We start from the raw sequence: 27,926 nt of genomic DNA, 5'->3' as shown, positions 1-27,926 counted from the left end.
TATCTGAACATAACTCACATAATTTCCCTATACAGTAAAGAAAATTCTGACGCCTACTAGAAGTGATGCTGCAGCAGCTAACTGGTAAGTGGGGTTTTTTTGTCTGTGACAGCTACTGGTGTTACATCTACACTGCTCAGTATTGCTGTATAATGTCCTCAATGCTGCTACTTATGATGTTGTGTTACAGAAAGGGATCCTATGTGTGCAGTGTATAAAGACATCATAGCAAATGGTCTACACCCACCAGCTCAGAGAGATAGAGAAGAAGAGACACCTGCTCTCCTATGTGTGCAGTGTATGGAGACGACCTAGCAGCAGTTTACACCCACCAGCTCAGAGTGACAAAGAGATCCTGCTCCCCTATGTGAACAGTGTAAACTCCATATCTGAACATAACTCACACTTCTTAATCAAGAGAAACGAAATGGCTGAGAGACAGAAATAAAATCCTCTTTATATATACGCTTAAAACACAAGCGATTTAATTTCCTCAGGAATATAAGATATATTGATGTACCCGCCTCTGAAAGACGAACTGTATAATAATATTGAGCTGTAATCATAATCTGGAACCTAAAAATTTACATCCTGAATCAATATCTGGAGCGAGTGATGAATATACAGCCAGTCAGGCATATAGCAGAATATTAAGACAGAACTAGAGTCTATTCACAGACACAGAGCCAAGAATGGAATCTTAAGCAGGAAACATATGCAGAACATCTGTCTTTTTCTCTTTTTAATGAATTCACAATATTACATACAAATTTAACGTTGGTTGTTGTAAGAAAAGGAAAAGATTGAAGAAATGCAAAGAACTTGTCAATTTTAGGTGTATACTAAGTAGAAAAAAAGGAAAATCAATGGGAAGTGATAATGTTCATAAAGTGGCAGCTAATGCAGGTAGAAGGGGAGGAGTGGTGGGGAAGCCTCTTAATACGCCTCCCCTTTCTGTTTTCACTAGTGGCAGGATTACCTATAACTCCTCCTCTTCTGCCTGCACTACTTACAGGATTACCTATAACTCCTCCTCTTCTGCCTACAGTAGTTACAGGATTACCTATAACTCCTCCTCTTCTGCCTACAGTAGTTACAGGATTACCTATAACTCCTCCTCTTCTGCCTGCACTAGTTACAGGATTACCTATAACTCCTCCTCTTCTGCCTACAGTAGTTACAGGATTACCTATAACTCCTCCTCTTCTGCCTGCACTAGTTACAGGATTACCTATAACTCCTCCTCTTCTGCCTGCACTAGTTACAGGATTACCTATAACTCCTCCTCTTCTGCCTGCACTAGTTACAGGATTACCTATAACTCCTCCTCTTCTGCCTGCACTAGTTACAGGATTACCTATAACTCCTCCTCTTCTGCCAGCACTAGTTACAGGATTACCTATAACTCCTCCTCTTCTACCAGCACTAGTTACAGGATTACCTATAACTCCTCCTCTTCTGCCTGCACTAGTTACAGAATTACCTATAACTCCTCCTCTTCTGCCTGCACTAGTTACAGGATTACCTATAACTCCTCCTCTTCTGCCTGCACTAGTTACAAGATTACCTATAACTCCTCCTCTTCTGCCTGCACTAGTTACACAATTACCTATAACTCCTCCTCTTCTGCCTGCACTAGTTACAAAATTACCTATAACTCCTCCTCTTCTGCCAGCACTAGTTACAGGATTACCTATAACTCCTCCTCTTCTGCCAGCACTAGTTACAGGATTACCTATAACTCCTCCTCTTCTGCCAGCACTAGTTACAGGATTACCTATAACTCCTCCTCTTCTGCCTGGACTAGTTACAGGATTACCTATAACCCCTCCCCTTCAGCCTGCACTACTTACAGGATTACCTATAACTCCTCTTCTTCTGCCTACAGTAGTTACAGGATTACCTATAACTCCTCCTCTTCTGCAAGCACTAGTTACAGGATTACCTATAACTCCTCCTCTTCTGCCTACACTAGTTACAAGATTACCTATAACTCCTCCTCTTCTGCCTGCACTAGTTACAAAATTACCTATAACTCCTCCTCTTCTGCCAGCACTAGTTACAGGATTACCTATAACTCCTCCTCTTCTGCCAGCACTAGTTACAGGATTACCTATAACTCCTCCTCTTCTGCCTGCACTAGTTACAGGATTACCTATAACTCCTCCTCTTCTGCCTGCACTAGTTACAGGATTACCTATAACTCCTCCTCTTCTGCCTGCACTAGTTACAGGATTACCTATAACTCCTCCTCTTCTGCCTGCACTAGTTACAGGATTACCTATAACCCCTCCCCTTCAGCCTGCACTACTTACAGGATTACCTATAACTCCTCCTCTTCTGCCTACAGTAGTTACAGGATTACCTATAACTCCTCCTCTTCTGCCTGCACTAGTTACAGGATTACCTATAACTCCTCCTCTTCTGCCTGCACTAGTTACAGGATTACCTATAACTCCTCCTCTTCTGCCTGCACTAGTTACAAGATTACCTATAACTCCTCCTCTTCTGCCTGCACTAGTTACAAGATTACCTATAACTCCTCCTCTTCTGCCTGCACTAGTTACACAATTACCTATAACTCCTCCTCTTCTGCCTGCACTAGTTACAAGATTACCTATAACTCCTCCTCTTCTGCCAGTACTAGTTACAGGATAACCTATAACTCCTCCTCTTCTGCCTGCACTACTTACAGGATTACCCATAACTCCTTCTCTTCTGCCTGCACTAGTTACAGAATTACCTAAAACTCCTCCTCTTCTGCCTGCACTAGTTACAGGATTACCTGTAGCGGAGGCATAAGGGGAGGAGTTATAGGTAATCTACAACTAGTGCAGGCAGTGAGAAGTAGTAATGTATATTCCTGTAACTAGTGCAGGTAGAAAGGGAGGAGTTATAGGTAATCCTATAACTAGTGCAGGCAGAAGAGGAGTAGTTATAGGTAATCCTGTAACTACTGCAGGCAGAGGAGGAGGAGTTATAGGTAATCCTGTAACTAGTGCAGGCAGAAGAGGAGGAGTTATAGGTAATCCTGTAACTAGTGCAGGCAGAAGGGGAGGGTTTAACTAGACTGAGCAATTATATTTTAGTTTTTGTGGAATTTAGTTATTATGGAGAAACTTGTTCTTCATCTCATGCACTCACTATTTTCATAAGTGTGCCCCTGCTAACACCATAAATGGTGGCATGATGACATTACATACCAAATCATACAGCTCCAAGGCAGAAAGAAATGCAGTCAAAATATTTTGCAGTGCTTGCGTCACAAAGTCAACACCTTTCTATAGAGTCTTTTGGGGCATATGGACATTATAGGGGGTGAAGCTGGTCCCCTACTTGGGACCTACTTCTGTTAGCTAGAGTTGAGAGCCACTAACAAAAATAGTGTCTTGCTCTGTTGGATTCAGACCAACCACGTAGTACAGTTTGCCCTTCATGGCCAGCATGCAGTACTACATTTATCCAGCAGCAGGCACTATCGTGGTCAACTGTAGCTTTCTCTAGTTGACTGAAAACTGTTTCTGCATTGCATGTGTATTGTAAATACAGATATCGTATATTTGGCCATGGCTTGGCCGTTGTCTGCAGGTAGTCTTGATTTATATCCCCAGATAACGAGGCACAATGTGAAGACTTGCCATCGAGCTGTAGAAACTGTTCTCACCAACATTACAACTTATATCTATATTAAAGAGGACCTACCATGTCCTTGGGTCAAGGGGCTGCTTGCATAGCCTTGTGGTTGTGTCCGCACTGTCCTGTTCTGTTGGATTCAGCCCAACTAGATATTACAGTGTTTGCCCTTTATGGCCAGCATGTAATACTGCTTTTACCCAGCAGCAGGTGCTATTGTGGTCTGTTGCAGCCTTCCCCATTTGAACGGAAACTTTCTGAAGTAGGACCCACACCAATTGGCTCAAATCCAGGCCGGCTTCAAATAAAAAGGGGATCTTTCTGATGATTTTCCCATTCAACCACCAATCTGCTCATTTCTGGGGCCCCTCTTCATTCTTCCAAGGTGGTCGCAAGGGTTCTTAAGACTACCCGATGCACACTGAGCTCCGGTGATGCATTGGCAGACTAAGACATATTGTAAATATGGTAGAATTCATTCAATGCAGAATCTGTTGCATATTTCCTTTCATAGGAAAGTTTAGAAATGTTTTAGAAATACATTCTATTCCTCTAAGCCCTTATTTATCAAAAACCTTGAGAACTAGGATGTGGAAACAGCAATAGAAAATCCGTTATTGCCTTTCCTCTCCATTATAATAAGTATCCTTAACCCTTTCCAATCCACTGTCTGACGTCTAAAGACATTTTGATTGAAGGCTGTACAGCTTCCAATGTCAGAAGACGTCCGCCAGGGTATTCTTACTGTATATTACTGGCCGTTCTGTTGTCAGGGGGCCTCTCTGGCAGGTCACATGCCACAGTACTGGCTCTAGCCAGCAGATGGTGCCATTGTAAAATGTCTGAAAGAGAAAGCCCCCTAGGAAACCCTGAATCCAAAACTGGATTGCAAAGGTTTAATTTACTTCTTCAAGGCTTTTAGTTGGAGTGAATCTGTGCCGCACTATCTGCACATGCTCAGTAGTAAAGCTCCTCCTCTACAGACCAGAGGAAGAAGGCGCGGGGCCGTGGGCAGACCTGATCTCAGCACTGCTAGAGAGAACAGGAAGACACTTTTAAGGCAATTAAAAGCGCGCCTAAACTTTCAATACATTTTGCAAATCAATAGTCCGGCGTATGTTGGGTCGGTGGCACATTGCGTCGGAACTTCCGGCCGAAGGTTCCATCGCAGAGACGGCTGAAAATACCGGAAGAAAGAGTTCTGCAAGCAGCGCTTTTACTTCCGTCCAACAGCTAGGCGGAAAACGGGCAGGCCCTATTATAGTCAATGAGTTGGAGCTGTTCGGCCGCAGGGATTCCCCTTTCCTGCTTTCTTATGGGAGCAGGAAAGCACAATCCCTGCCGCAGATATGAAACTACCCTACCCTCTGTAGAATTTATCACTTAGAAGACATGAACTTATATATTTATGAAGGAGTTGGAGTCTGGGAAAATTGAGTCAAAGGTTTGGCTTACTGACTTAACTGGTTGGCAAAATGAAAATGGGCACCCTGAAGATGCAGGTCGGGGCAGTATGGGGAGAAGGGACAACACCAGGTAATGTAACTAACCCAAATATGGCTTCAGCCTTATGGAGTTAAATGATAAAAACCAGAATTTAACCTCCGATTTCCCCACCAGTCTCTAGGCTGCCCTTACTCTGCGCTCCGGGGCCTGTCCTAGACAAAAGTTCAATAACATCTGCTGTCCACGCCATTAAGGACACATACATTAGATGTATGGCTGGAAGTATTAAATCTTCATCTCTCCCCTCGCGCCTCGTCCGCTGGTTCATTGACTTCATAACATTACTTCCAATACCTTTGAGACGTCCTTCGTATGAACAGATAAGATATCCACTTAGTTCCATGGCGGTGATTAGACTGAATTGGTTCTCTCCTAATTAATACTTATGGTTGACAACCATTAAAGTGTTCTAATCCTAGCGAGGCAGCATCCTAAATAAGGATTAATACAGAGATCATGACGGCTCGGACAACGATTACACGTCTTCAGTCGATGGGAAACCAATCCTCCTAGTGCATGTGATGTAGGAGATGGAAGTATGTATTTAGCCCCTGGTATAATGACTTGCTGTGGAGTGTAATAAGTAATATATTGATTTAGTCCTTTTTGATAAATGTCATTTCGAGTCCGCCGTCTCTCTGCTGCGAGCCGGTGCCGGCGAACGATGAAACGACGGTACGAAATGAAAATATTAGGATCAAAGAGAAGAGGTCAAGAGGTAAAAGTCTGATTGAAGTCCAGGTGCTCCATTTTGGCGATCAAAGCCCTTCATCCGCCTTGCTTTGGTCAAGGTCACTTATGAAAATGCTGAAGACTTTGGTGCAAAGAGCTAAAATGTACTTTGTATTCGAGCTGCTGGTTTTATGTTTTGTCTTTTTTCATTGTAAATACAGATAAAGTGGCCTCACTTGGCGGTTGTCACCGGCTATTCTTGATGTATGCCCCCAGATAACAGCGCACATTGTTGGCACGTGCCATCGAGCAGCAGGTAACATTTTCACCAACGTAACTTATATCTGTATTCGGATGGTCTGTTATTTCCTCGGGGAAGGGGGTCAGTTGCAGAGCTTTGCAGCCATGTCTCTGTTGACTCCATCACAGCTTTTCTTTTACTCCTACTCCCCCCATATTGACCCTTTCCAATCCACCGTCTGACGTCTAAAGACATTCTGATTGAAGGCTGTACAGCTCCGATGTCAAAAGACGTCCAGCAGGGTATTCTTACTGTAGATTACTGGCCGCTCTGTTGTTGGGGGCCTCTCCAGCATGTCACATACCGCAGTACTGGCTCTAGCCAGCAGATGGCGCCATTGTATAATGTCAGAAAGAGAAAGCCCCCTAGGAAACCCTGAATCCAAAATTGGATTGCAAAGGGTTAAGCCTCATTGGATTCGGCTCCTGGCGTTTTGAATATCTCAAGTGGGCGGTTTCCACTGAGCATTAGGACTGCCCACATGAGATATTCAAACAGCATGGGGTAACGATGGGAGTAGTGAGAATAGAAAAGCGGCAATAGAATCTGTAGGGACATGGCTGCAAAGCGCACTTGAGTTTTCAATAAGTTTTCTAAAGTTCCCTTAGGTTCTCTTACCCTCATCTGCTGCTGTTTGTACCGTTTCAGGTCTGTAAATTCAGATTTTCAGGTAGTCTTCCCCATTTTTCTGTTGTTCTGCTGTTTGCAATCCACTTTCAGCGAGGGTGCGTGTAGCAAACATTTTTCCAGTAGTTCCCTGTCCTGACTTCCTTGCCCTGACTTTCCATTCTACATTGCAGTGTCTCTGGTACAATCAGCAGGGAGGCAGAATCGTCCCAGGATGATTCAGTCATTCAGAGAGATTCTGGCCAAATGGTTAGTAAACATACTATAATTTGTGTGTAATGTGTGCACAGACACATACACACGCTCCGACAGCAGGAGAGGCTGAGAGATCTGTCAGCCTGCAGGCACTGAGTGCACAGGAGCTGCCTGTGAAGATAGCCCTTCCCCCTGTTGCTATGGAAACGTCCCTGTGTCCTTGTTACCACATAAGTTCTGTACCTAAAAACAGAGCGTGGATTGCAGAAAAGCTGGAAGGGAGACCCCTAGTGGCCGCAACTTCAAATATGATTTAGAGTAATAAGGTAACATTTTTAATGCAAGTATATTACAGAAATAATGAGCCTAACTAACACAAGGCGGCAGATGAGCAGAAGTTGTCTAAAAATGAAGAGGACCGGCAAGGATGAGGGCTCTCCAACTGCCCTCAGTGTGATTCCACTATTACTTCCGTTGTGTTCTTTAACCCCTTAACGACCAATGACGTACCGGTATGTCATGGAGTGTCGGGGTATGTATGAAGAGAGGTTGCGTGGCAACGTCTCTTCATACAGTACGGGCGTCAGCTGTTTATAACAGCTGACACCTGCAGGCAATAGTTGCGAGCATCCAAGCGGCCGATCGCGGCTATTAACCATTTAAATGCCGCTGTCAATTCTGACAGCGGCATTTAAATCCCCCGAACATCGCCGCGGTGAGATCGGGGGAGCCGTGCAGCTGTCATGGCAGCCGGGGGCCTAATGAAAGGCCCCAGGGCTGCCTTAACAGACTGCCTATCAAGCCATCCCCGTGGGGTGGCTTGATAGACTGCCTGTCAAAAAGCAGTATGACGTAATGCTATAGCATTACGTCATACTGCAGGAGCGATCAAAGCATCGCATATTGTAGTCCCCCAGGGGGACTTCAAAGTAATGTAAAAAAAAAAAATCAATAAAGTTTATTTTAATTGAAAAAAAAAAACTTGTAAAAGTTTAAATCACCCCCTTTTCGCCATATCTATTATTAAAAAATCTAAATAATAAAATAAAAATACATATTTGGTATAGCCGCGTCTGTAAAAGTCCGAACTATCGAAGTAGTGCATTATTTTCCCCGCACGGTGAACGTCGTCCGAAAAAAAAAATAAAGAACGCCAGAAAAGCACTTTTTTAGTTACCCTGTCTCCCAGAAAAAACGCAATAAAAAGCGATCAAAAAGTCGTATGTATTCCAAATTGATATCAGAAACATCTGGACATCCCGCAAAAAATGAGCCCTTGCTAAACTATGTCGACAAAAAAATAAAAAAAGTTATTGTGCGCACAAAATGACGACAGAAAATAATTGAAAAGAAAGAGGAGTATAGTAAAAAAAAAAAACTATACAAGTTTGGTATCGTAGTAATCGTACCGACCCGTAAAATAAAGTCATCAGGTCATTTTTGTTGCCGTTTGTGCGCCGTAGAAACAAAACGCACTAAAAGATGGCGAAATGTGGGGTTTTTTTCAGTTTACTCCACTTAGAATTTTTTAAAAGTTTTTCTGTACATTATATGGTACTTTAAATAGCACCATTGAAAAATACAACTCGTCCCGCAAAAAAACAACAAGCCCTCATACAGCGACGTCGATGGATAAATAAAGGAGTTACGATTTTTTTAAAGGGGGAGGAAAAAACGAAAATGGAAAAAAAAAGGGCCGCGTCATTAAGGGGTTAATAATTATCTCTACGTAAACTATATGTTTTTGCTAATTAAAACCAGATAGTGAAACATTGTTATTTTTTTTGTTGTAGATTTTTTTATTCTATTGTCTGTGCGTGACTATGCAGACAGCAATCTTGGCCGAGTTGCTGTTAACAGCATTTTAGAGGTAAGTTTTACTACAGTTTCATGGATCATAGGCACAATGGGACGGGACCTACTGACCTGGGAAGGAATTGTGTGCATGCGCTGTGCAGGAAGGGGAGGAGGTGAGCTGTGACAATACCCACAGTGAATGGTGCATCCTGTGTTATCTACACTTATTGTCAAAACATTAAGCACCCAGGAGTTGTTGTCAGAAGCAAATTAAACTTTCTCAGTGTGATTGTAATGCTGATATAAGTGAGGGCCCCTTCACACTGGCGATAATATCGCACGATGCGAGAGTGAGTGAAAACGCAGAATTATGAAACCAATGATTTTCGATGGTTTCCTTCACATTTGCGATGTTGTGATAAAAAATAATCGTGGCATGTCCCATCTTTCTGCATTTTGCGTTTTTGTCATCACATCGCAGAGCACAGCCGTGATTTGTGTGCAATGTGTTTTTAACATTAGAATGTTTCACTCATCCATTGCTCCACTCCATCTGAATTTGATTGCTCCGCCTTCCCTCCACTGAATCTGCTGTGATACCTTTAAATCTGTCATAATCTGTGCGCAATGGTATGTCCCATTGCTTCATATAAATTGAATTGACTCTATTTGTACTATATGTATTTTCCTCATCACCTCCCCCAAATAGTTTTCTCCCTGTCTCATCTTAGTGTTGCTGGACAGTTTGTTTTTGTAAGAGGGCAATAAAGCGCCCCCCCCATCTTGTTCATTAGCCATCTAAAGGTGGGGTCAGCTGGTTGACTAGTGAAATGTAACAAGCCACTCCCAGCTGAAGTCCTATAGCCAGAACTTTAAAGTCAGTTCTACCCTCCATGCCTCCCCTGAAGTGTCCAGCAACAAGTGTTTGATGCTGTTGAATGATGCAGTTATACAGCGCAGTTGGACAGTGCAGGAGACAGGTAACATGCACACGTGCCCAAAGCTTGGAGGGAAATACTCTCCTCTTAGCACTGATCTCCTTCACTATCCTCTTTTCAAGCCTTCACACTTTCCTCCAACGCCCAGCCCCAACACACTCCATCCACATCAGCCCTTCCCTCCTCTCCTCACCTATGTATGGCTCCCATGCACTGTTCAACTTCCTAAGACGCCTTCAACCCCCTAATACTGCAAAGAAACACCTCAGCCACCCACACAAATCCCCTAGCCATGTGCTCACCCTTGCTACTCTGCTACTCCTAGCTGCAGGGGACATCTCCCCCAACCCAGGCCCACCCCGTACTGTTCTCTACCAAAATGCCCCCCCTGCCCCATTCAAATGCGCCCTATGGAACTCCCAATCTGCGTGTAACAAACTCCCAACTATCCATGACCTTTTCACCAGTAAACGCTTGAACTTGCTCGCCCTCACGGAAACCTGGATACAGCAGTCCGATTCTACCTCCCCCGCTGCATTGTCCTATGATGGCCTGCAGTTCTCCCACACCCCCAGATCGGATGACAGACGCGGTGGAGGAGTAGGCATCATCCTCTCCCCAAACTGTACCTTCCAGGTCATTCCCTCAGCTCCCTCGCTTACCTTTCACTCCTTCGAAGTCCACACCCTGCGACTCTTCCGCCCACTGCCTCGGCGTGTTGCAGTTATTTACCGCCCCCCAGGTCCTACCCGCCTGTTTCTAGACCACTTTGCTGCCTGGCTCCCCCACTTCCTATCCTGTGAAATCCCAACCTTCATCCTTGGTGATTTCAACATTCCTACTAACGACTCTAGCTCCTCATCTGCCTCCCGGCTCTTAACACTTACCTCCTCCCTTGGCCTATCGCTAATCTCTGACTCCCCCACTCATAGAGATGGTAACACTCTCGATTTAGTTTTCCTCCGTCTCTGCTCTGCTTCTCACTTTACTAACTCCCCACTTCCACTCTCGGATCACAACCTTCTCTCTTTCTCCATCAGGCACCCTAGCATCTCTCCTGACCCTCCTATCTATCGCACCTCTAGGAACCTCCAGTCTGTCCGCACTAAACAGTTTGCCGAAGCTATTCAGTCCTCCCTATCGCCCATCTCTCGCCTCCCCTGCCCTAACCTGGCAGCCGAATACTACCACACCACCCTCAGCCGTGCCCTGGATGAAGTGGCACCGCCCGTGACGCGAGCTGTCAAACGTAGACCACGACAACCCTGGCTCACGTCCCAAACACGCTTCATCCGGCGGTGCTCTAGGTGCGCCGAGCAGCTGTGGAGAAAGTCAAAGCTGCCAGCAGACTTCCTCCACTTCAAATTCATGCTTAAAATGTATAACCTAGCCCTTCACCATGCCAAACAAGTTTATTTCACCTCCCTTGTCTCCTCACTATCCCACAACCCCAAACAACTCTTTGAGACCTTTCACTCCCTCCTCAGCCCCAAAGAACAGGCCCCTGCGACAGACCTGACTGCTGGAGAACTAGCTGCCTATTTCAAAGAAAAAATCGACCACATTCGAAAAGAAATCTCTGAAAGCTGCATGGTTAGCCCTGATCCCAGCTTCATCAGCATTACACCCAGCACCTACTCACTATCTACGCTAGAACCAACGACAGAGAAAGAAGTCTCCAGGCTCCTTTCCACTGCCCGCCCTACCACCTGCGCCAGCGACCCTCTCCCCTCTCACCTCCTCCGCTCCCTTTCCCCAGCTCTCATTACTCACCTTACCACAATCTGCAACCTCTCCCTAACCTCTGGCACGTTTCCCTCCTCATTCAAACACTCCATTATATCCCCTCTGCTTAAAAAACCAACCCTGGACCCGACTAATGCTGCTAACTACCGACCCGTCTCAAACCTCCCCTTTATCTCCAAATTACTGGAACGCCTGGTCTACTCCCGGCTTACTCGCTTTCTCTCTGACAACTCACTCCTCGACCCCCTCCAGTCTGGTTTCCGCTCTCTACACTCGACCGAAACTGCCCTTACAAAAGTAACAAATGACCTGATGACTGCAAAGTCGAGAGGTGATTACTCTCTACTAATCCTCCTTGACCTGTCTGCTGCATTTGACACTGTCGACCATAATCTCCTTCTCACTATGCTCCACTCTATTGGTCTAAAGGATACTGCTCTCTCCTGGTTCTCCTCCTACCTCTCTGACCGCTCCTTCAGTGTTTCCTTTGCTGGTTCTATCTCTGCTCCACTTCCTCTCGCTGTCGGGGTACCCCAGGGCTCGGTCCTTGGACCCCTACTTTTCTCTATCTATACTGCCCCAATTGGACAAACCATCCACAGATTCGGCCTCCAATACCATCTCTATGCTGACGACACCCAACTATACACCTCCTCTCGTGAGATCTCTGGACCATTCCTCCAAAATATCACCGACTGTCTGTCCGCTGTCTCTAACACTATGTCCTCCCTTTTTCTCAAACTAAACCTCTCTAAAACTGACCTCCTTGTCTTTCCACCTTCTAACCGACCTCCCCTCAACATCTCTATTCCAGTGTCTGGCACCATCATAACCCCCCGACGGCATGCCCGATGCCTTGGGGTCACACTGGACTCTGACCTCTCCTTTGCCCCCCATATCCAATCTCTGGCCCAAACATGCCACATGCACCTCAGAAATATTGCTAAAATACGTCCGTTCCTAACCACGGACACGCTAAAGACGCTCGTGGTTGCGCTCATCCACTACCGGCTTGACTACTGCAACTCGCTACTCATTGGCCTCCCCCGCACTAGACTCGCTCCGCTCCAATCCATACTAAATGCAGCAGCTAGGCTCATTTTTCTATCCAGTCGTTATTCAGACCCCTCTGCATTATGCCAGTCGCTGCATTGGCTGCCCATCCACTGCAGAACTAAATTTAAACTCCTCTACCTCACTCACAAAGCTCTGCATGGCGCTGCGCCACCATACATCGCCTCCCTACTGTCAGTACACCACCCAGCGCGCTCACTCCGATCGGATAACACCCTCAGACTAAACACCCCTGTAATACGAACCTCTCATGCTCGCCTACAGGACTTCACTAGAGCAGCACCCATCCTCTGGAATGCTCTACCCCAAGGCATCCGGACAATTCCCGATGCACGAAACGTCAGACGTGCCTTAAAAACGCACCTCTTCAGGGAAGCATACCAAATCTCCTGACCTAGTCCCTCGCCCCTCCCTATGGTGCCCCACCCCGTTTGCCTTCTAATAAATGATCTGTACATGAAATGTCCTATTGCCTGTGTTCCCCACCCCCTGCACCTCCGGTACCCCCCCAACCCATTTGTGTCTAACCCAATGTATCTCACATTGTAATTGTTGTATTGTTTTGCATTTATCCATGCCTGAAAGAGCTGCGGAATAAGTTGGCGCCATACAAATAAAGATTATTATTATTATAAAGTCCTTATGACTTTTGCACTAAAAAATCGTGTGAAAAAGGTGCGAGAAAATCGCAAGCAGCAGTGATGTTTTTGCAAGAAAATGCAGCACTGGCACTCAAAAAGCGCAGGAAACAAAGTCATGATTTTACAGCAATTTTCTTGTAGCAATCTTGATCGCCAGTGTGAAGTGATTACACTCTGGGCTCCTGGTGGTCTAAGTGATGTATTGCGGAAAACTGAACACTTGAAGGGACACTCTAAAACCCTGTTGTACCACCTCTAGCTTGGATACAAGATATGATACAGATGAGCATGGAGGCTCTAGTACCCTGTTGTACCACCTCCAGCTTGGATACAAGATGTGATACGGGTGGGCATGGAGGCTTTAGTACCCTGTTATACCGCCTATAGCCTGGATACAAGATGTGATACGGGCAGGCATAGAGGCTCTAGTACACTATTGTACCATGTCTAGCTTGGATACAAGATGTGATATGGGGGGCATGGAGGCTCTAGTACCCTGTTGTACCTCCTCTAGCTTGGATGTAAGATGTGATACAGGCGGGCATGGAGGATCTAGCACCCTGTTGTACTGCCTCTAGCTTGGATACAAGATGTGATACAGGCAGGCATGGAGGCTCTAGTACCCTCTTGTACCACTTCTAGCTTAGATACAAGATGTGATACGGGGGAGCATGGAGGCTCTAGTACCCTGTTGTACCTCCTCTAGCTTGGATGTAAGATGTGATACAGGCGGGCATGGAGGATCTAGCACCCTGTTGTACCGCCTCTAGCTTAGATACAAGATGTGATAAGGATGGGCATGGAGGCGCTAGTACCCTGTTAGGCCGCCTCTAGTTTGAATGCAAGGTGTTATGGGCCGGCATGGAGGCATACAGGTTTCATATAGTATCCTGCAGCATACTGATCCAAATTTGCTGTAACTGAGCCTCTAGATCATACAAACTCGTAGGCTGTTGCAGTTGTCGTCCCAGATGGTCCCATACATTTTCTATTGGTGATAAATCTGGTGACCGGGCAGCCGCAGAAGTGTGACAATGTTGTGGGGGCTCCTGTGACCCCCTTGTGTGTGCGGCCGAGCATTATCCTGCTGGAAGCCTCCATGAGAGGAACACATGGGGCTGCAGGATGTCCTGAAATTACCGCTGAGCTGTCATTGTCCCTCGTACCACTATTAGGGGGGACCAACTGTTGTATGTGATGACCCCCAGACCATCACACCCGCAGGGGGCAATGTGCCGCTCCACTGCAAAGGCAGGATTGTGGCGCTCACCCCAAGGTCTTCACATACAAACATGGCCATCATCAGTGCCTAAACTAAACCTGGATTCATCACTGAAGACAACCTGGTTCCACTCCATAGCGTCAAGTTTTGTTATTCACAACACCACTGCAAACGGAGGCGATGGCGGGTGGGTGTCAAAGGCCGTGCACGTAATAGGCAACTTGACACTAAATGTTCTTCAGCCAAAGACCTGGAAATGGTTCAGTCAGACACAGGGGCCTGGAACAATAGGGCCACCTGTCTCTGGATGGTGGATAATGACACAGAGCTGTTTGTGCTTGTCAAACGCTCCTCTCTGCTAGTGGTCTGTAGGGGGCGTCTTGAGCCCGGTCATATTGTGTGCTGTCACGCATCCACTGGTTCCAACACCTCCTAACAGTCTGGTCAGATGCTCCTCTCTGCTGGTAGTCTGTAGGGGACATCCTGAGGCCGGTGACCTTGTGTGCCCTCACACATCCACTGGTCCCAACACCTCCTAAAAGTCTGGTCAGATACTCCTCTCTACTGGTAGTCTGTAGGGGGCATCCTGAGGCCGGTGACCTTGTGTGCCCTCATCCACTGGTCCCAACACCCCCTAACAGTCTGGTCAGACGCTCCTCTCTACTGGTGGTCTGTCGGGGGTCCTGAGCCCGGTCACCTTGTGTGCCCTCACACATCCACTGGTCCCAACACTCCCTAACAGTCTGGTCAGAACGACCCAGTGGGGGACAATTCATGGATACGACCATCCAGCTTCTCACATCCCAATAAAGCACCCCTCTCAGACTCTGGTAACGGGGTGAAATCTCTTCTCTGCGTCGTAGAGGCGTCTAGTGGTCAACAAGCTCTACACAAGCAGAAGAAGAGGTCACTGCACACAAGGAGCCTCTGAGAGCCGCTGTTTACACTGAGCGATCAGCATTCAGGGTTTTATGCAGCTTAAAATCCCGAACGCTGATCGTTCAGAGTAAACAGCAGCCGTTCACTACTGAACAGCAGCTGCTAAGGTGAATGGAGGGGGGCGGGGGAGAGTGAGGAAAGAAATCTCATCTAGCCGTCCCGGCCCCCCTTGCTTTCGCTGTGTCAGAGAGCCAGCAGTATTCGCTCCTGTGTGACAGCATGGGAGTGAGTACACACAGGGACAAGGGTCAGCCATCGTTTGCCCGACATTCGTCCCGTGTAAATGGGGCTTTATTTTGACACAAGTGTGTGTAGGAGTCGCCTCTCAGTGTAATCCTGTGATGATAATGAGTAGACGCCTGAGACGTTCTCTCTATAGAACAAGAAATGACATTTTATTATTAAGCTTAGTGGTCAGTGTGAAAACTGCAAGATTTCAGGGTATTTATTTATAACTTAGATTGCGTCATTGAAAAATAAATCACCAAAGATTCTTTAAAAATATACTTAAAGGACCACTCCAGCATCCAGCACATTTTTCTATCTTTGTCCCCCTCGCCCAATTGCCCATCACACTCTGGAGGTCTCCTCTGTGTATTGCAGCTACTTCAATTCAGTGCAGCCCCGTCTGATGCTTATCAGGCATCATCTTGATGGTGAGAGATTTTGTTTTCACTTTCACATCAGCACAGTATTAGCTAGTGGTTGTACCATTTCTGCCTGCTAGGGGGGGATTTTAATTACCATTACCTTCTATATTCACCTCAATAAGCTACAGACCATAAGTCAGGAGGATGAGCTGTGATCTCCTCTATTATACGTGTGTGACAGGAACCTCTAATAATGAGTAATGGTGATAGGAGAGTCTGTGTTCCTCTGTAGACAGTTTCTGTGGTAGATACATGTAACAGCATCACATAGACGGATAAATTGACTAGAAAATGAACACATAACCCCAAGTAGATCTGAGGTGTACAGAATTGAGATCACATGACCATCTGAGGAAAAAGAGGCCTAGAGTTTCAGACAGAAAGAAATGACTAACCAGGGTAATGCTAGCTGACTTATATATACTGGGGAGATAGCTACATAATGAATATGAAAAACTGTCATCGGGGTAGCCCTTTAATTTACACAATAGGCCATTTTTTATGACAAATGCCCTTTAAATTTTTTTAATTTTTTTTCTTCCCATACGATAGAAATAAACAGCATCTGGTTGGACTCTGCCTAGATGTACACATAGGATAAGTAATTACATACCTGCAGAAATCTGGTGGAACCATCCCATACACATTGATTGTATCGCAGAGCTCTAATGCAATTGACATGGTGAACCATCCCGTACTGAGCCAAGTGTTGGAAACCTTCCTGCAAGAAGAAGCCATAGCCGTGTTACTATACAAGACATGGAGAGACTATTCACAGTGAAACAACTCCTTCTAGAGTACAAAGAGTGTACTATGTGCTGGTATCCTGCCAAGAACACAGAGCTGCAGGCTATATGTAGGTCAGCCATGAGGAGGCACATCAAACAAAATGCGTTAAGCATGCTTATTATTCCATTACCCCTATTTTGACATATTTGGAGCGATTTACACCATTTTTGCAGACACCATGGATAACTCTCGCCAAGTATTTTGACTTTAGTGTGTTTTTGAATGCGCTCCCTTAGTAACCTTCTAAATAAAGTTCCAAGCAAAGGACCGTTCACATCAATGGCCATTTGCTTAACCCCTTAACGACCAGGCTGTTTTGTACCTTAAAGGGGTTGTCCCGCGCCGAAACAGGTTTTTTTTTTTTTTCAATAGGCCCCCCGTTCGGCGCGAGACAAACCCAATGCATGGGTTAAAAAAAAAAAACGTTTAGTACTTACCCGAATCCCCGCGCTGCGGCGACTTCTTCCTTACCTTAAGCAAGATGGCCGCCGGGATCTTCACCCACGATGCACCGCGGGTCTTCTCCCATGGTGCACCGTGGGCTCTGTGCGGTCCATTGCCGATTCCAGCCTCCTGATTGGCTGGAATCGGCACACGTGACGGGGCGGAGCTACGAGGACCAGCTCTCCGGCACGAGCGGCCCCATTCACCAGGGAGAAGACCGGACTGCGCAAGCGCGTCTAATCGGGCGATTAGACGCTGAAATTAGACGGCACCATGGAGACGAGGACGCTAGCAACGGAACAGGTAAGTGAATAACTTCTGTATGGCTCATATTTAATGCACGATGTATATTACAAAGTGCATTAATATGGCCATACAGAAGTGTATACCCCCACTTGCTTTCGCGGGACAACCCCTTTAAGGACCAGACACTTTTTAGGGATTTTACCCATGTGGCGGTTTAACTGCACTATTTTTTTTCCTTCAGCTACCAAAATTATTTTGCTACCTTTTTTTTCCGTGACATTTAGGACTATTTTTTTAATATCTTTTTCACTGACTTTTCCCCCCGTTTTTTTGTTTTACTGGGGGTAAATATACTACTTAAAAAAAAAAACTATAAATGTTATAAATATATTAAGTAGTATATTTACATTAAAATGAAGTATGGGAACGGGTTCCACATTTTTTTGGGATGTTTTGATATATAATATGTATGGTTTTGAATTACAGGGCGCATATAGCGATGGTTTTGGTTGGTGTCGGCTTTGAGTTATTTTCTTTTTTATGCATAGATTATTTTTTTCTGTAATTTTGTTTTACTTCTTTATGTGAATTTTTTTTTACTATCTACGTCCCCCATGACGTCATATAAGACCTCTGGGGACATTCACATCCATAGGAGCACCAGTTACAGGGGAAAACATCAGAGTCTGCTGGGACCCTGCAGCTCTGCTCTGACAGGGGATCGTGGCGGTCATGTAACCGCCAGCTCGCATAGTGGAAGAAACACTTCTACTTTCACTTTTTAGTACACAGCACTCATTGAGCGCTGTGTACTTGGGAAAGGAGAAGGCAGAAGGGGTTAAAACCCCCTCCTGCCTTCTCCTTTAGTTTCTCAGCTGTGACTAACAGCTGAGAACCCGACCTGCTTCTGATTGATTGCAGAAGCAGGGGCTTTAATTCCCCTGCCATATTTTTACAATTGCCCTGGGCCAAGCGCCGTAAATTTACAGCGCTTGGTCTTTAATGGGTTAAAATGTTGTCAGGTTTCCAGTAGCAGAAATCTCTGTGTAGTACCAAAGGGATGTGATCACTAAAGAGACATTTGATTCTGAAACTAGAGTCCTTACATTCTGAAAATCGGTAGTTCTCGAAATTAGAGACGGCACTAGCGTTAACTCTTCACATGTTTCGCTTACGAATCAGAATAGCATTTTGACTGGATTTCCCCAGAGCAGAGCCGTGACACAAGTACAGTGTTCTTCCGACTTCTATTGACCTTGGGCTGCAATTCTTTGACGTTTTGATGGCCTCTCCTTGGCCATTGTAATTCATGTGTGTATTCACCTATAGAGTGACGCTACAGGCATCCTGAAGTCAACCAGTGTCCCCTGTTCACATGCCCTACGATTGCCCATTACTATACCCAGCTATTGCTGAAAGCAGAGCCGTAGTGTCCTGCGCTCTGAGCTTCTGCACTGTGGAAATTAACCATGGCTGGCCCAGGAAGCTGTTTGGCCTATACAACCTCTGCCATGTAGCAGATATGGGGTCAATGTTGTGGTCAGAGTCACAAGCACCGGACACTGTGTGGCTCAGGAGCTTTTCCAAGCCAATGGCAACTACATCCTGAAGAGCAAGGACTGGGCCCTAAACCCAAAGCACCACAGTATCCGTACTTGGCAACGTTGGCTCTAGAACCTGGCAACACTGTCCCAGCTTGTCAGCCCTTGCAGGATCACGTTACAGTCTCTCTATGTACTCCACAGACCTGACGTGACAACATGAACATACTCAACAGTTCATAATGGAAGGTCCTTACAACTTCTACGGTCGCCTTTCTCACTCTCACCACATCCGGGCCGGAGCTCACTCAGCTTGACAATCCAGACTATCCGGGAACTCTCAGCTCTGACCAAGAGGTTCCAGAGCTTTCTTGAAGCTCACACCTTGAGGCTGCATCCAACCTCTTCCAGAACAGGCTCTAACGCTCTCTCGTGGCTCTCACCTCAGGCTGCACCCAATCTTGTATGGACCTCTTGTACTTGCTTGCATCCTCCACCATTGCAATCAAAGCACTCCACTGTTGTGCTACACTGCCATTTTTACCAAACACAGGCACCATCCTGCAGAGCAAGATGTGACCTACCATCCATCCATCAGACATATCCAGCACAGTGGCCGGTTAGCTAAACCTTCAAAATGGCCTCTATGACTAGGATCAAGACTAATCACACAATGACCACGAGGACCACAACAGAGACTGTTACAACACTCAGACTAAACTTTGCACAATAAACGTCAACAGTTATACAATTCACCCCTTAGTGTCCAAACCTGTTTGTGCCTTAGTGACCAGGCCAAATTTTAACACAGAATGACACCGTAAAGGTTTTGCATATCCCAGTGATTCTGACATTGTTTTTTCGTCACATGTTGTACTTCATTTAGGTGGTAAAAATAGACTGATAGAATTTGCATACATTTATTAAAAGCACCAAAATTGGGAAAATTGGGAAAAAATTGTCACTTTTTCACATTTTCAACTGCAATCTCAAATATGTGCAAACATACTGTACAAAATTTTGATAAGATAACAATTTCCATCTGTTTACGCTTTTCTGGACGCACATTTAGAAGATGTACAAGTTTAACATTGATTGTTAACATTTTGAGGAACATTTTGTTTTCCCACACCAAGCCAAGATTGCAAAGAGTCAAGGGTGTCAGAATGATAGAGACCCCCACAAATGACCCCATTTAAAAAAATACACATTTGAATGTGTTCACTGAGGGGGTCAGGAGTGTTTTGACGCCGCTGTTTCTTTTCGGGAATGAATGCAATTTAGAGGAGAAAAAATAAAACTTGATATTTTTGCAAATAACCCCCTTGAGTGGCGGGTTTCTTACCCCCCTGTCAGACCCACCAGGGCAGGTTCTTTAACCCCTTGAGTGGCGGGTTTCTTACCCCCCTGTCAGACCCACCAGGGCAGGTTCTTTAACCCCTTGAGTGACGGGTTTCTTACCCCCCTGTCAGACCCACCAGGGCAGGTTCTTTAACCCCTTGAGTGGCGGGTTTCCTACCCCCCTGTCAGACCCACCAGGGCAGGTTCTTTAACCCCTTGAGTGGCGGGTTTCCCACCCCCCTGTCAGACCCACCAGGGCAGGTTTTTTAAATGGGCCAATCATTTAATTTCAACTAATTTTGCAGTTGCGTTCCAAGAGCCATAACTTTTTCATTTTTCCACTGACACGGCCATGTGAGGGCTTGTTTTTTGCGGGACAAGTTGTACTTTTGATGGCATCATTTTTGGGTATATATAATGTATTGCATAACTTTTGTAAAAACATTTGTAGGTAGATTGGGGGAAAAAAAAGAAATTCAGCCATTTGTTTTTTGGATTTCACTTTAACGGCGTTCAGCGTGCAGAATAAATAGTGTGATAACATTATTCTCTGAGTCACCCGATTCCGGCGATACCGAGTTTATACGTTTTTATGTTTTGCTATTTTTGTACATTTAAAACATTTTTTTTTCTTAAAGGTTTGGTTTTGTGTCGCCACATTCAAAGAGCCGTATTAATTTTATTTTTCCATTGCCGGAGCCCCAGAAGGCCGTGTTTTTTGCAGGATGAACTCCAGTCTTCATCTATCTAATTTTTAGGAACATGTAAAATTTTGATAGCTTTTTATTTCATTTTTTCTAGTGGCAAGATGAACAAAATCTGTAATTCTGGCATGTTTTTTATTTTTATTTTTTACTGCATTCTCTGAGCAGTATAAATAATGTATTACAGTAATTCTACAGGCCGGTACGATTATGCCCATACCAAATTGTAATAGTTTTTTTTCTTTTTTGCTACTTTTTTACAGTAAAAAAAAACAACAAAATCATTATTTTTTTTATCGTTGCATTCAGATACCCCTAGCATTTTACATTTTTATCATGGGAGCTGTGTAAGGGGTTTTATTTTGCGAGATGAGTTGTACTTTTTTTAGTACCATTTATTGATCTGTGCAGAATTTTGATCACTTTCCAATCCATTGTTTGTATGGTGAAGTAGGCTAAATTAGCTATTTTTGCCACGTTTAAATTTTTTCCCATGCTGTGCACCCTGCAGATTAACCTCTTTCTGCTCTAGGATGTACATTTATGTCCTGCAACGTCGGGGTATGTATGAAGAGAGATCACGGCGTAACATTTCTTCATACAGCGCGGGCGTCAGCTGTTTATTACAGTTGACACCCGCGGGCAATAACTGCAATCGTACAGCATTACGTCATACTGCAGGAACGATCAAAGCATCGCTAGTTGTGGTCTTCCAGGGCAGCTTACAAAAAAAGTGAAAAAAAGATCAAAAAAAGTTTTATTAATTGCAAAAAAAAAGTAATGAAACTTTAAATCACCGCCCTTTTGCCATATCTCTAATAAAAAAATCTAAATCATAAAAGAAAAATGCATATTTGGTATTGCAGCGTCCATAAAAGTCCGATCTATTAAAGTCGTCCATTATTCACCCCGCACGGTGAACGTAATCCAAAAAAATAAAGAACGCCAGAAATGCACTTTTTAAGTCACCCTGTCTCCCAGAAAAAATGCAATAAAAAGTGATCAAAAAGTCGTATGTATTTCTTATTAGTACTAACGTAAACTACAGGACATCACGCAAAAAATGAGCCATCGCTCAACCACGTTAACGGAAAAATTAAAAAGTTATTGTGCGCAGAAGATGCAGCAGAAAATAATTTTTAAAAATTAAATCTCTTTGTAAAAAAATACAAGTACTACAGCAAAAAAAAAAAGCTATACAAGTTTGGTATCGTAGTAATCGTACCGACCCATAGAATAAAGTTATCATGTCGTTTTTGTTGCAGTTTGTGCTCCGTAGAAACAAGACGCTTTGAAAGATGGCGGAATGTCGTTTTTTTTTCATTTTACTCCACTTAAAATTTTGTAAAAGTTTTTCAGTACATTATATGGTACTTTAAATAGCACCACTGAAAAATACAACTCGTCCCGCAAAAAACAAGCCCTCAGACAGCGACGCCAATGGATAAATGAAGGAGTTATGATTTTTTAAAAGAGGGGATGAAAAAATGAAAAAGGGGGAAAAAAAGGGGGCCGCGTCAATAAGGGGTTGAATAATGTACTAACTTCCTTCTCTGGGTCATTACGGATGACCACATGTGTAACTTTGTTTGTAATTTTTTACAAAGTAAAGGGAGAAAGGTGGTGTTTTTGCGTTTTTATTTATTTTATTTTTTTTACTTTTTTAAAATTTTTGTCCCTTTAGGGGACTTCCACAGAGACCCATCAGGACTCCCTGATCACATTGCAAGGGTCCAATGGTGACTGCCCATTCACATGCTGCAGTTGCATAGACCGCGGCATGTAAAGGGTTAAACAACAGAGATCTGTGGTTTTCTCCATTCTCTGCTGTGTAAGAGCTGGTGCCCGGCTATCCTCTGACAGCCAAACACCAGCTCTCACTGCCACTGAGACCATCGGCTGGCTTCTGACAAGCCGATGGTCTCCGTAGCAACCTGTGAACAAAGCAGTGCAGTAGTTTAAAAAAAGAAGTATGAAGATGCTGGCAGATCGGGAATATCTTCCTGCTTTTTTTTAAAGTCCTGCACTATTGTGTGTGGGTCTGTGCAGGCAGAGCACACTGCAACAGCTTATGAAACATAGCCCAGATATCTTCCAGGCTATATCGCTATGGGCAGTGGACCTGCCACTGAGGGTGTAAAAAAACAGGATTTTTTTCTGTAGTGCACATGATAATGAGGATTTGCACGCGAAATGCATACCCGTTTGTCCTGTGTTCAGAAACATACCCATTGTGGCCCTAATCGTATTTCCGTATTCACAATGGGGCCCAAACCGAAAGGAGCAGCTGGTGGTTTTCAGAACAGATATTTTTCTTAAAGGTGCTTCAGGCCCCATAGCCCACTTGTAGAGCCCTTGAGCGCCAAAACGATGGAGAATTCCCACAAATGCCCACATTTTGACACCTAGACCCCTTACCCCACAATTTTTTAATGAATCTGAGCAAAGCAGAAGGAAAAAATTAAGATTTTCATTTTTTTGGCAATTGTGTCGTTTCAAAAACAGCTTTTTTTTGCACAGCAAACACATAAATTAAGACTTTCACCCCAAAATGGATCCCCCCATTTATCCCGTGTTCAGAAACCTACTCATTGTGGCCTTAATATTATGTCCGTATGCACAACGGGGCTCAAACAGAAAGGGGCATTAAACTTCAACTGTCTTTTAACTTTTACGTAATCGCCATTATCCATTGGATAACGTCGATCACATGCTTGGCTGAAAGATATTTGGTTTCATGGTGCCCATTATGTGTATTGCCTTTGACATCCACCCGCCATCACCTCCATTTGTAGTGGTGTCATGAAGAACAAAACTGGACTACTATAGAGTGGAATCTGGTTGTCTTCAATAACTAATATGGGTCTAGTTTCGACAATGATTGCAGCAGTGTTCACAGCTGGAGCAACACACTGCCCCTACTGCTGGTATGATGGCCTAGAGGACCATCGCATCCGATAGTCAGTCACCCCTAGTAGTGGAATGAGGGACAACGACAGCTCAGCGATATGTTCAGGACATCCTGCAGCCACGTGTTCCTCTCATGGCGGCTTCCATGAGGCATTTTCCAGTAGGATAATGCTCGGCCACACGCACAAGGGTGTCACAGGTATTCCTCCACAAGATTGCCACACTTGGGTGGCCTGCCCGGTCACCAAATTTATCGCCAATAGAACATGTATGGGACCATCTGGGATGCCAACTTTGACAGTCTAAGAGCTTGCAAGATCTAGAGACTTAGTTACAGCAAATGTGGAGCGATATGCCACAGGATACTATATGGAACCTGTATGCCCCTATGTTCACCTGTATCACATCATGTATTTAAGCTAGAGGTGGCCTGACAGGGTACAAGAGCCCTCCCTTCCATTCATTAAATCATTTCAGACAGATATCTGTCCAGCCTATGTTTGAAGACTTCCAATAAAGGAACCTGTTCTACTCATTGATCACCCTCACTGTCCAAAAGTTTTTTCTAAACATTTCCAGATCCTTTAACCGTTCCACATGACAGGGACTGCTAATCATCCTGATAGCTCTTCTTTGAACTTGCTTCAATTAGTCAATGCCTTTTTAAAATTGGGGTGCCTAGAACTGGACAAAATATTCCAGATGAGGTCTGCCTAAGGAAGAGTAGAGAGGGATAATTACCTCACGTGATCTAGACTCTATGCTCCTCTTAATACATCCCAGAATTGTGTTTGCCTTTTTTGCTGCTGCATCATATTGTTGACTCATGTTCAGTCAGTCATGTATAAGTATACCAAAGTCTTTTTCACATGTACTGCTGCTTAGCCTAATTCCTCCCATTCTGTATGTTCTTTTTTTCATTTTTCTTGCCCAGATGTAGGACTTTGTATTTCTCCTTGTTAAATACCATTCTGTTAGTCACTGCCCACTATTCAAGATCTTTTTGAATTTTTTTCTCTCTTCTCTAGTGTTAGCTATCCCTCCTAGCTTTGTACTGTCTGCAAATTTGATCAGTTTCCCCTCAATTCCCCTATTTAGATCATTTATAAAAATGTTGAACACCACTGCACCCAGGACAGAGCCATGTGGTCCCCACTTGATACATTCTTCCAGTTGCATGTGCAGCCATTTATAACCACCCTTTGAGTAAGATCATTTAGCCAGTTTTAAATCCACCTAAGGCTGCCTGTCCACGGGCGTTGCGGTATCCTGCGGCGGAGATCCGCTGCGGTAGCCACCACCCGGGAGCAGGAGCCGGCAGACGGATCTCCGCTGTCAGCCTATCTGACAAATAGGTTGACCGCAGAGAATCGTGGCAATTCGCAGTATGCTGTGATTTGCCACCCGTGAGCGGAGGATCACTAGGATTCTCTGCTCGTGGACAGGGGGTCTGTGCTTTTAGTAGCAAAGCTATGGAAAGCGTGCACTGCATTCCCCGCGGCTGGATTATCGCCGCAGGGAACGAAATTCAATAACGCCCGTGGACAGGCAGCCTAATAGTTGCCTTGTCAATCCCATATTTGGTCCTTTTTTCCACTTTGTCAAATGCTTTAATAAAGTCAAGATAAGCTATATCTACTGCACTTCCCTGATCAACCCAGTCGGTGATTCTGCCATAGATGAAAATTAGATTAGTCTGGCATGACCTGTTTATTACAAACCCATGCTGGCTCTGGTTAATTACTCTATTCTCATCCAAGAACTTGCATACATGCTGTTTAATAATTTGTTCAAAGATCTTTCCCGATATAGAAGTCAGGCTCACAGGCCTGTAGTTTCCTGGGTCCACCTTCTTCCCTTTTTTGAAGATAAGGACAACATTTGCTCTTCTCCTATCTTCTGGGACTTCTCTTGTTCTCGAGGAATTTTCAAAAATTACAGTGAGTGGTTCAGCAATTACTCAATTCTCAATTCTCAAAATAATTGTTAACCAATTCACCATTTTCATCCTGTAAACATCCTAGAGCATCTTAGACTGTTCTTCTGCTTTTGACATACCCCCAAAATCATTCTAATTGCTTTTGGCCTCTGTTGCAAGGCTCAATTCATTATTAGCTTTTCTGACACTTGCCCAACAGTTTCTGCAGACCACATTATATTCCTCTTTAGATATCCCCTCCCCCTCTTTCTATTTGATAATCATTTCTTTTTTACATTTTTAGCATGTATTTAAGTTCTGTGTTCATCCATCCTGGCCTCTTTAAATGCTTCCCATTCTTCCTTTTTTTAGGGATTGTTAAAGATTGTTCTTTGAGAATCTCATTTTGCAATATTTCCCAACCTTCTTGGACATTTCTGTCCTTAAGAACATCCAGCCATTGGATTCTTCCTACCCTCTTTCTGAGTTAATTAAAATCAGCCTTTCTGAAATCCAGCCTTGAGGTCTGAGTTTTCTCAGGTCTTCCTCCCCTTGTTATCCGCATCCAAGGATATCATGACCACTGCCTCCTAAGGTCCCAGCCACTCTTACCTCCTCAACCATTGCCTTCCTGTTGGTAAGCATTAGGTCCAAGATAGCAGATCCCCTTGTTTTCTCTTCGACCTTTTGGAAGATTAAGTTGTCAGTAGAGATGAGCGAACGTGTTCTTAACGAACACTTACGCACCCAGACACCGGCTTTAGCGAGGACTTCAGTGTCCGCGCGTAAAGATTCGGCCGGCGCCGGGGGGCGGGGAGAGGCGCGGCGGCGCGGGCGGCAGCAGCGGGGAACAGGGGGGAGCCCTCTCTCTCTCCCTCTCCCCCCCACTCCCCGCCGCACCCCCCCGCGCTGCCACGGCGACCCCCGAACTTTTTTCGCCCGAGCACGGAATTGCTCGCAAAAGTTCGGTGCTCGGGCGAAAAGGGGCGGAGCCGAACACGTTCGCTCATCTCTAGTTGTCAGCAAGAGCAGATAAGAATTTGTTGGATCCATTACTTTTACCTGAGAGAGATTCCCAACAAATGTCTGATAGGTACAATCTCCCATGATCACTATGTTGTGCTTTTTTGAGAGCTTGGCCATCTGATGTAGAAAGAGTTCATCCATATCTTCTGCTTGTCCAGGCGGTCTATAGTAAATGCCTACAATGGTGTCCTTTCTGTTGTTCTCTCCTTGTATTCTTACCCAAAAAGTTTCGACAGAACTCCCAGCTCTGAAGCATGAATCTCTGTGGAGATTAATGTTTTCCTAACATACAAAACAACACCACCTCCCCTTTTATTAGGTCTGTTTCTTATAAATAAGTTGTATCCTTCAAGCCTTGTATTTCAATTATGTGCATCATTCCACCAAGTTTCCGTGATGCCGATGACATCATGTTTCTCTTCCTGTGTTCGGAGCTCCAACTCCTCTTCTTTGTTTCCCATGCTCCAGGCATTTGTGTAAAAACATTTTAGTTTGTGATCCGTGTCTCTTGCTCTTCTACTTTCCTTCTGAATATTTCGTTTTTGTTATTTCTGTCCACTTCTAATAGCAAGGGTCTCAGATGTATTAATTAGCTATATATTTTTACCTGGCCTTTTACTTCCCTTCCCATATTGTTCTAGTTTAAAGCTCTCCTAATGAGTGAAGCAAGACATCTGCCAAATATATTCTTACCTGTCTTTGTAAGGTGCCACCCGTCTCTAGCAAGGAGTCCATCATATAGGTAATTCATTCCATGGTCTAGAAATCTATCAACGTAGCCAGTTGTTCACCTCTAAAATCCTATTATATCTCCTTACTCCATGGCCATCGACTGGGAGAATGGATGAGAAGACCTAGTCCCTTCACCTTCCTGCCGAAGTCTTCAAAGTCTCTGCAGATAGTTGCAAGGTCCTTTTTGCAGTGTCATTTTCCCTACAGGTATTAGTAGGCATGGGTAGTGGTCTTTAGAACACATCTTGTATCCAAGCTAGAGGTGGTACAACAGGGTACTAGAGCCTCCATGCCCACCCATATCACATCTTGTATCTAAGCTAGAGGCAGCCCA

At 44.6% G+C, this 27,926-nt stretch overlaps 1 protein-coding gene across 1 annotated transcript in view; it reads right to left on the bottom strand.

Annotated features, from left to right (window-relative positions):
- ST6GALNAC5 (ST6 N-acetylgalactosaminide alpha-2,6-sialyltransferase 5) overlaps positions 1–27,926 on the bottom strand; it is a 144,177-nt gene that overhangs the window by 3,460 nt on the left and 112,791 nt on the right. The window contains exon 4 of the mRNA XM_066597805.1: positions 16,555–16,662. Coding sequence (XP_066453902.1) covers positions 16,555–16,662 — 108 coding nt within the window. The remainder of the gene's footprint in view (positions 1–16,554; positions 16,663–27,926) is intronic.

This window comes from Eleutherodactylus coqui, chromosome 3 (genome assembly GCF_035609145.1).
Source record: "Eleutherodactylus coqui strain aEleCoq1 chromosome 3, aEleCoq1.hap1, whole genome shotgun sequence".
Taxonomy (NCBI): Eukaryota; Metazoa; Chordata; class Amphibia; order Anura; family Eleutherodactylidae; genus Eleutherodactylus; species Eleutherodactylus coqui.
Note: the sequence above shows the minus strand (reverse complement) of the source record. Positions and strands in the feature narration are given on the sequence as shown.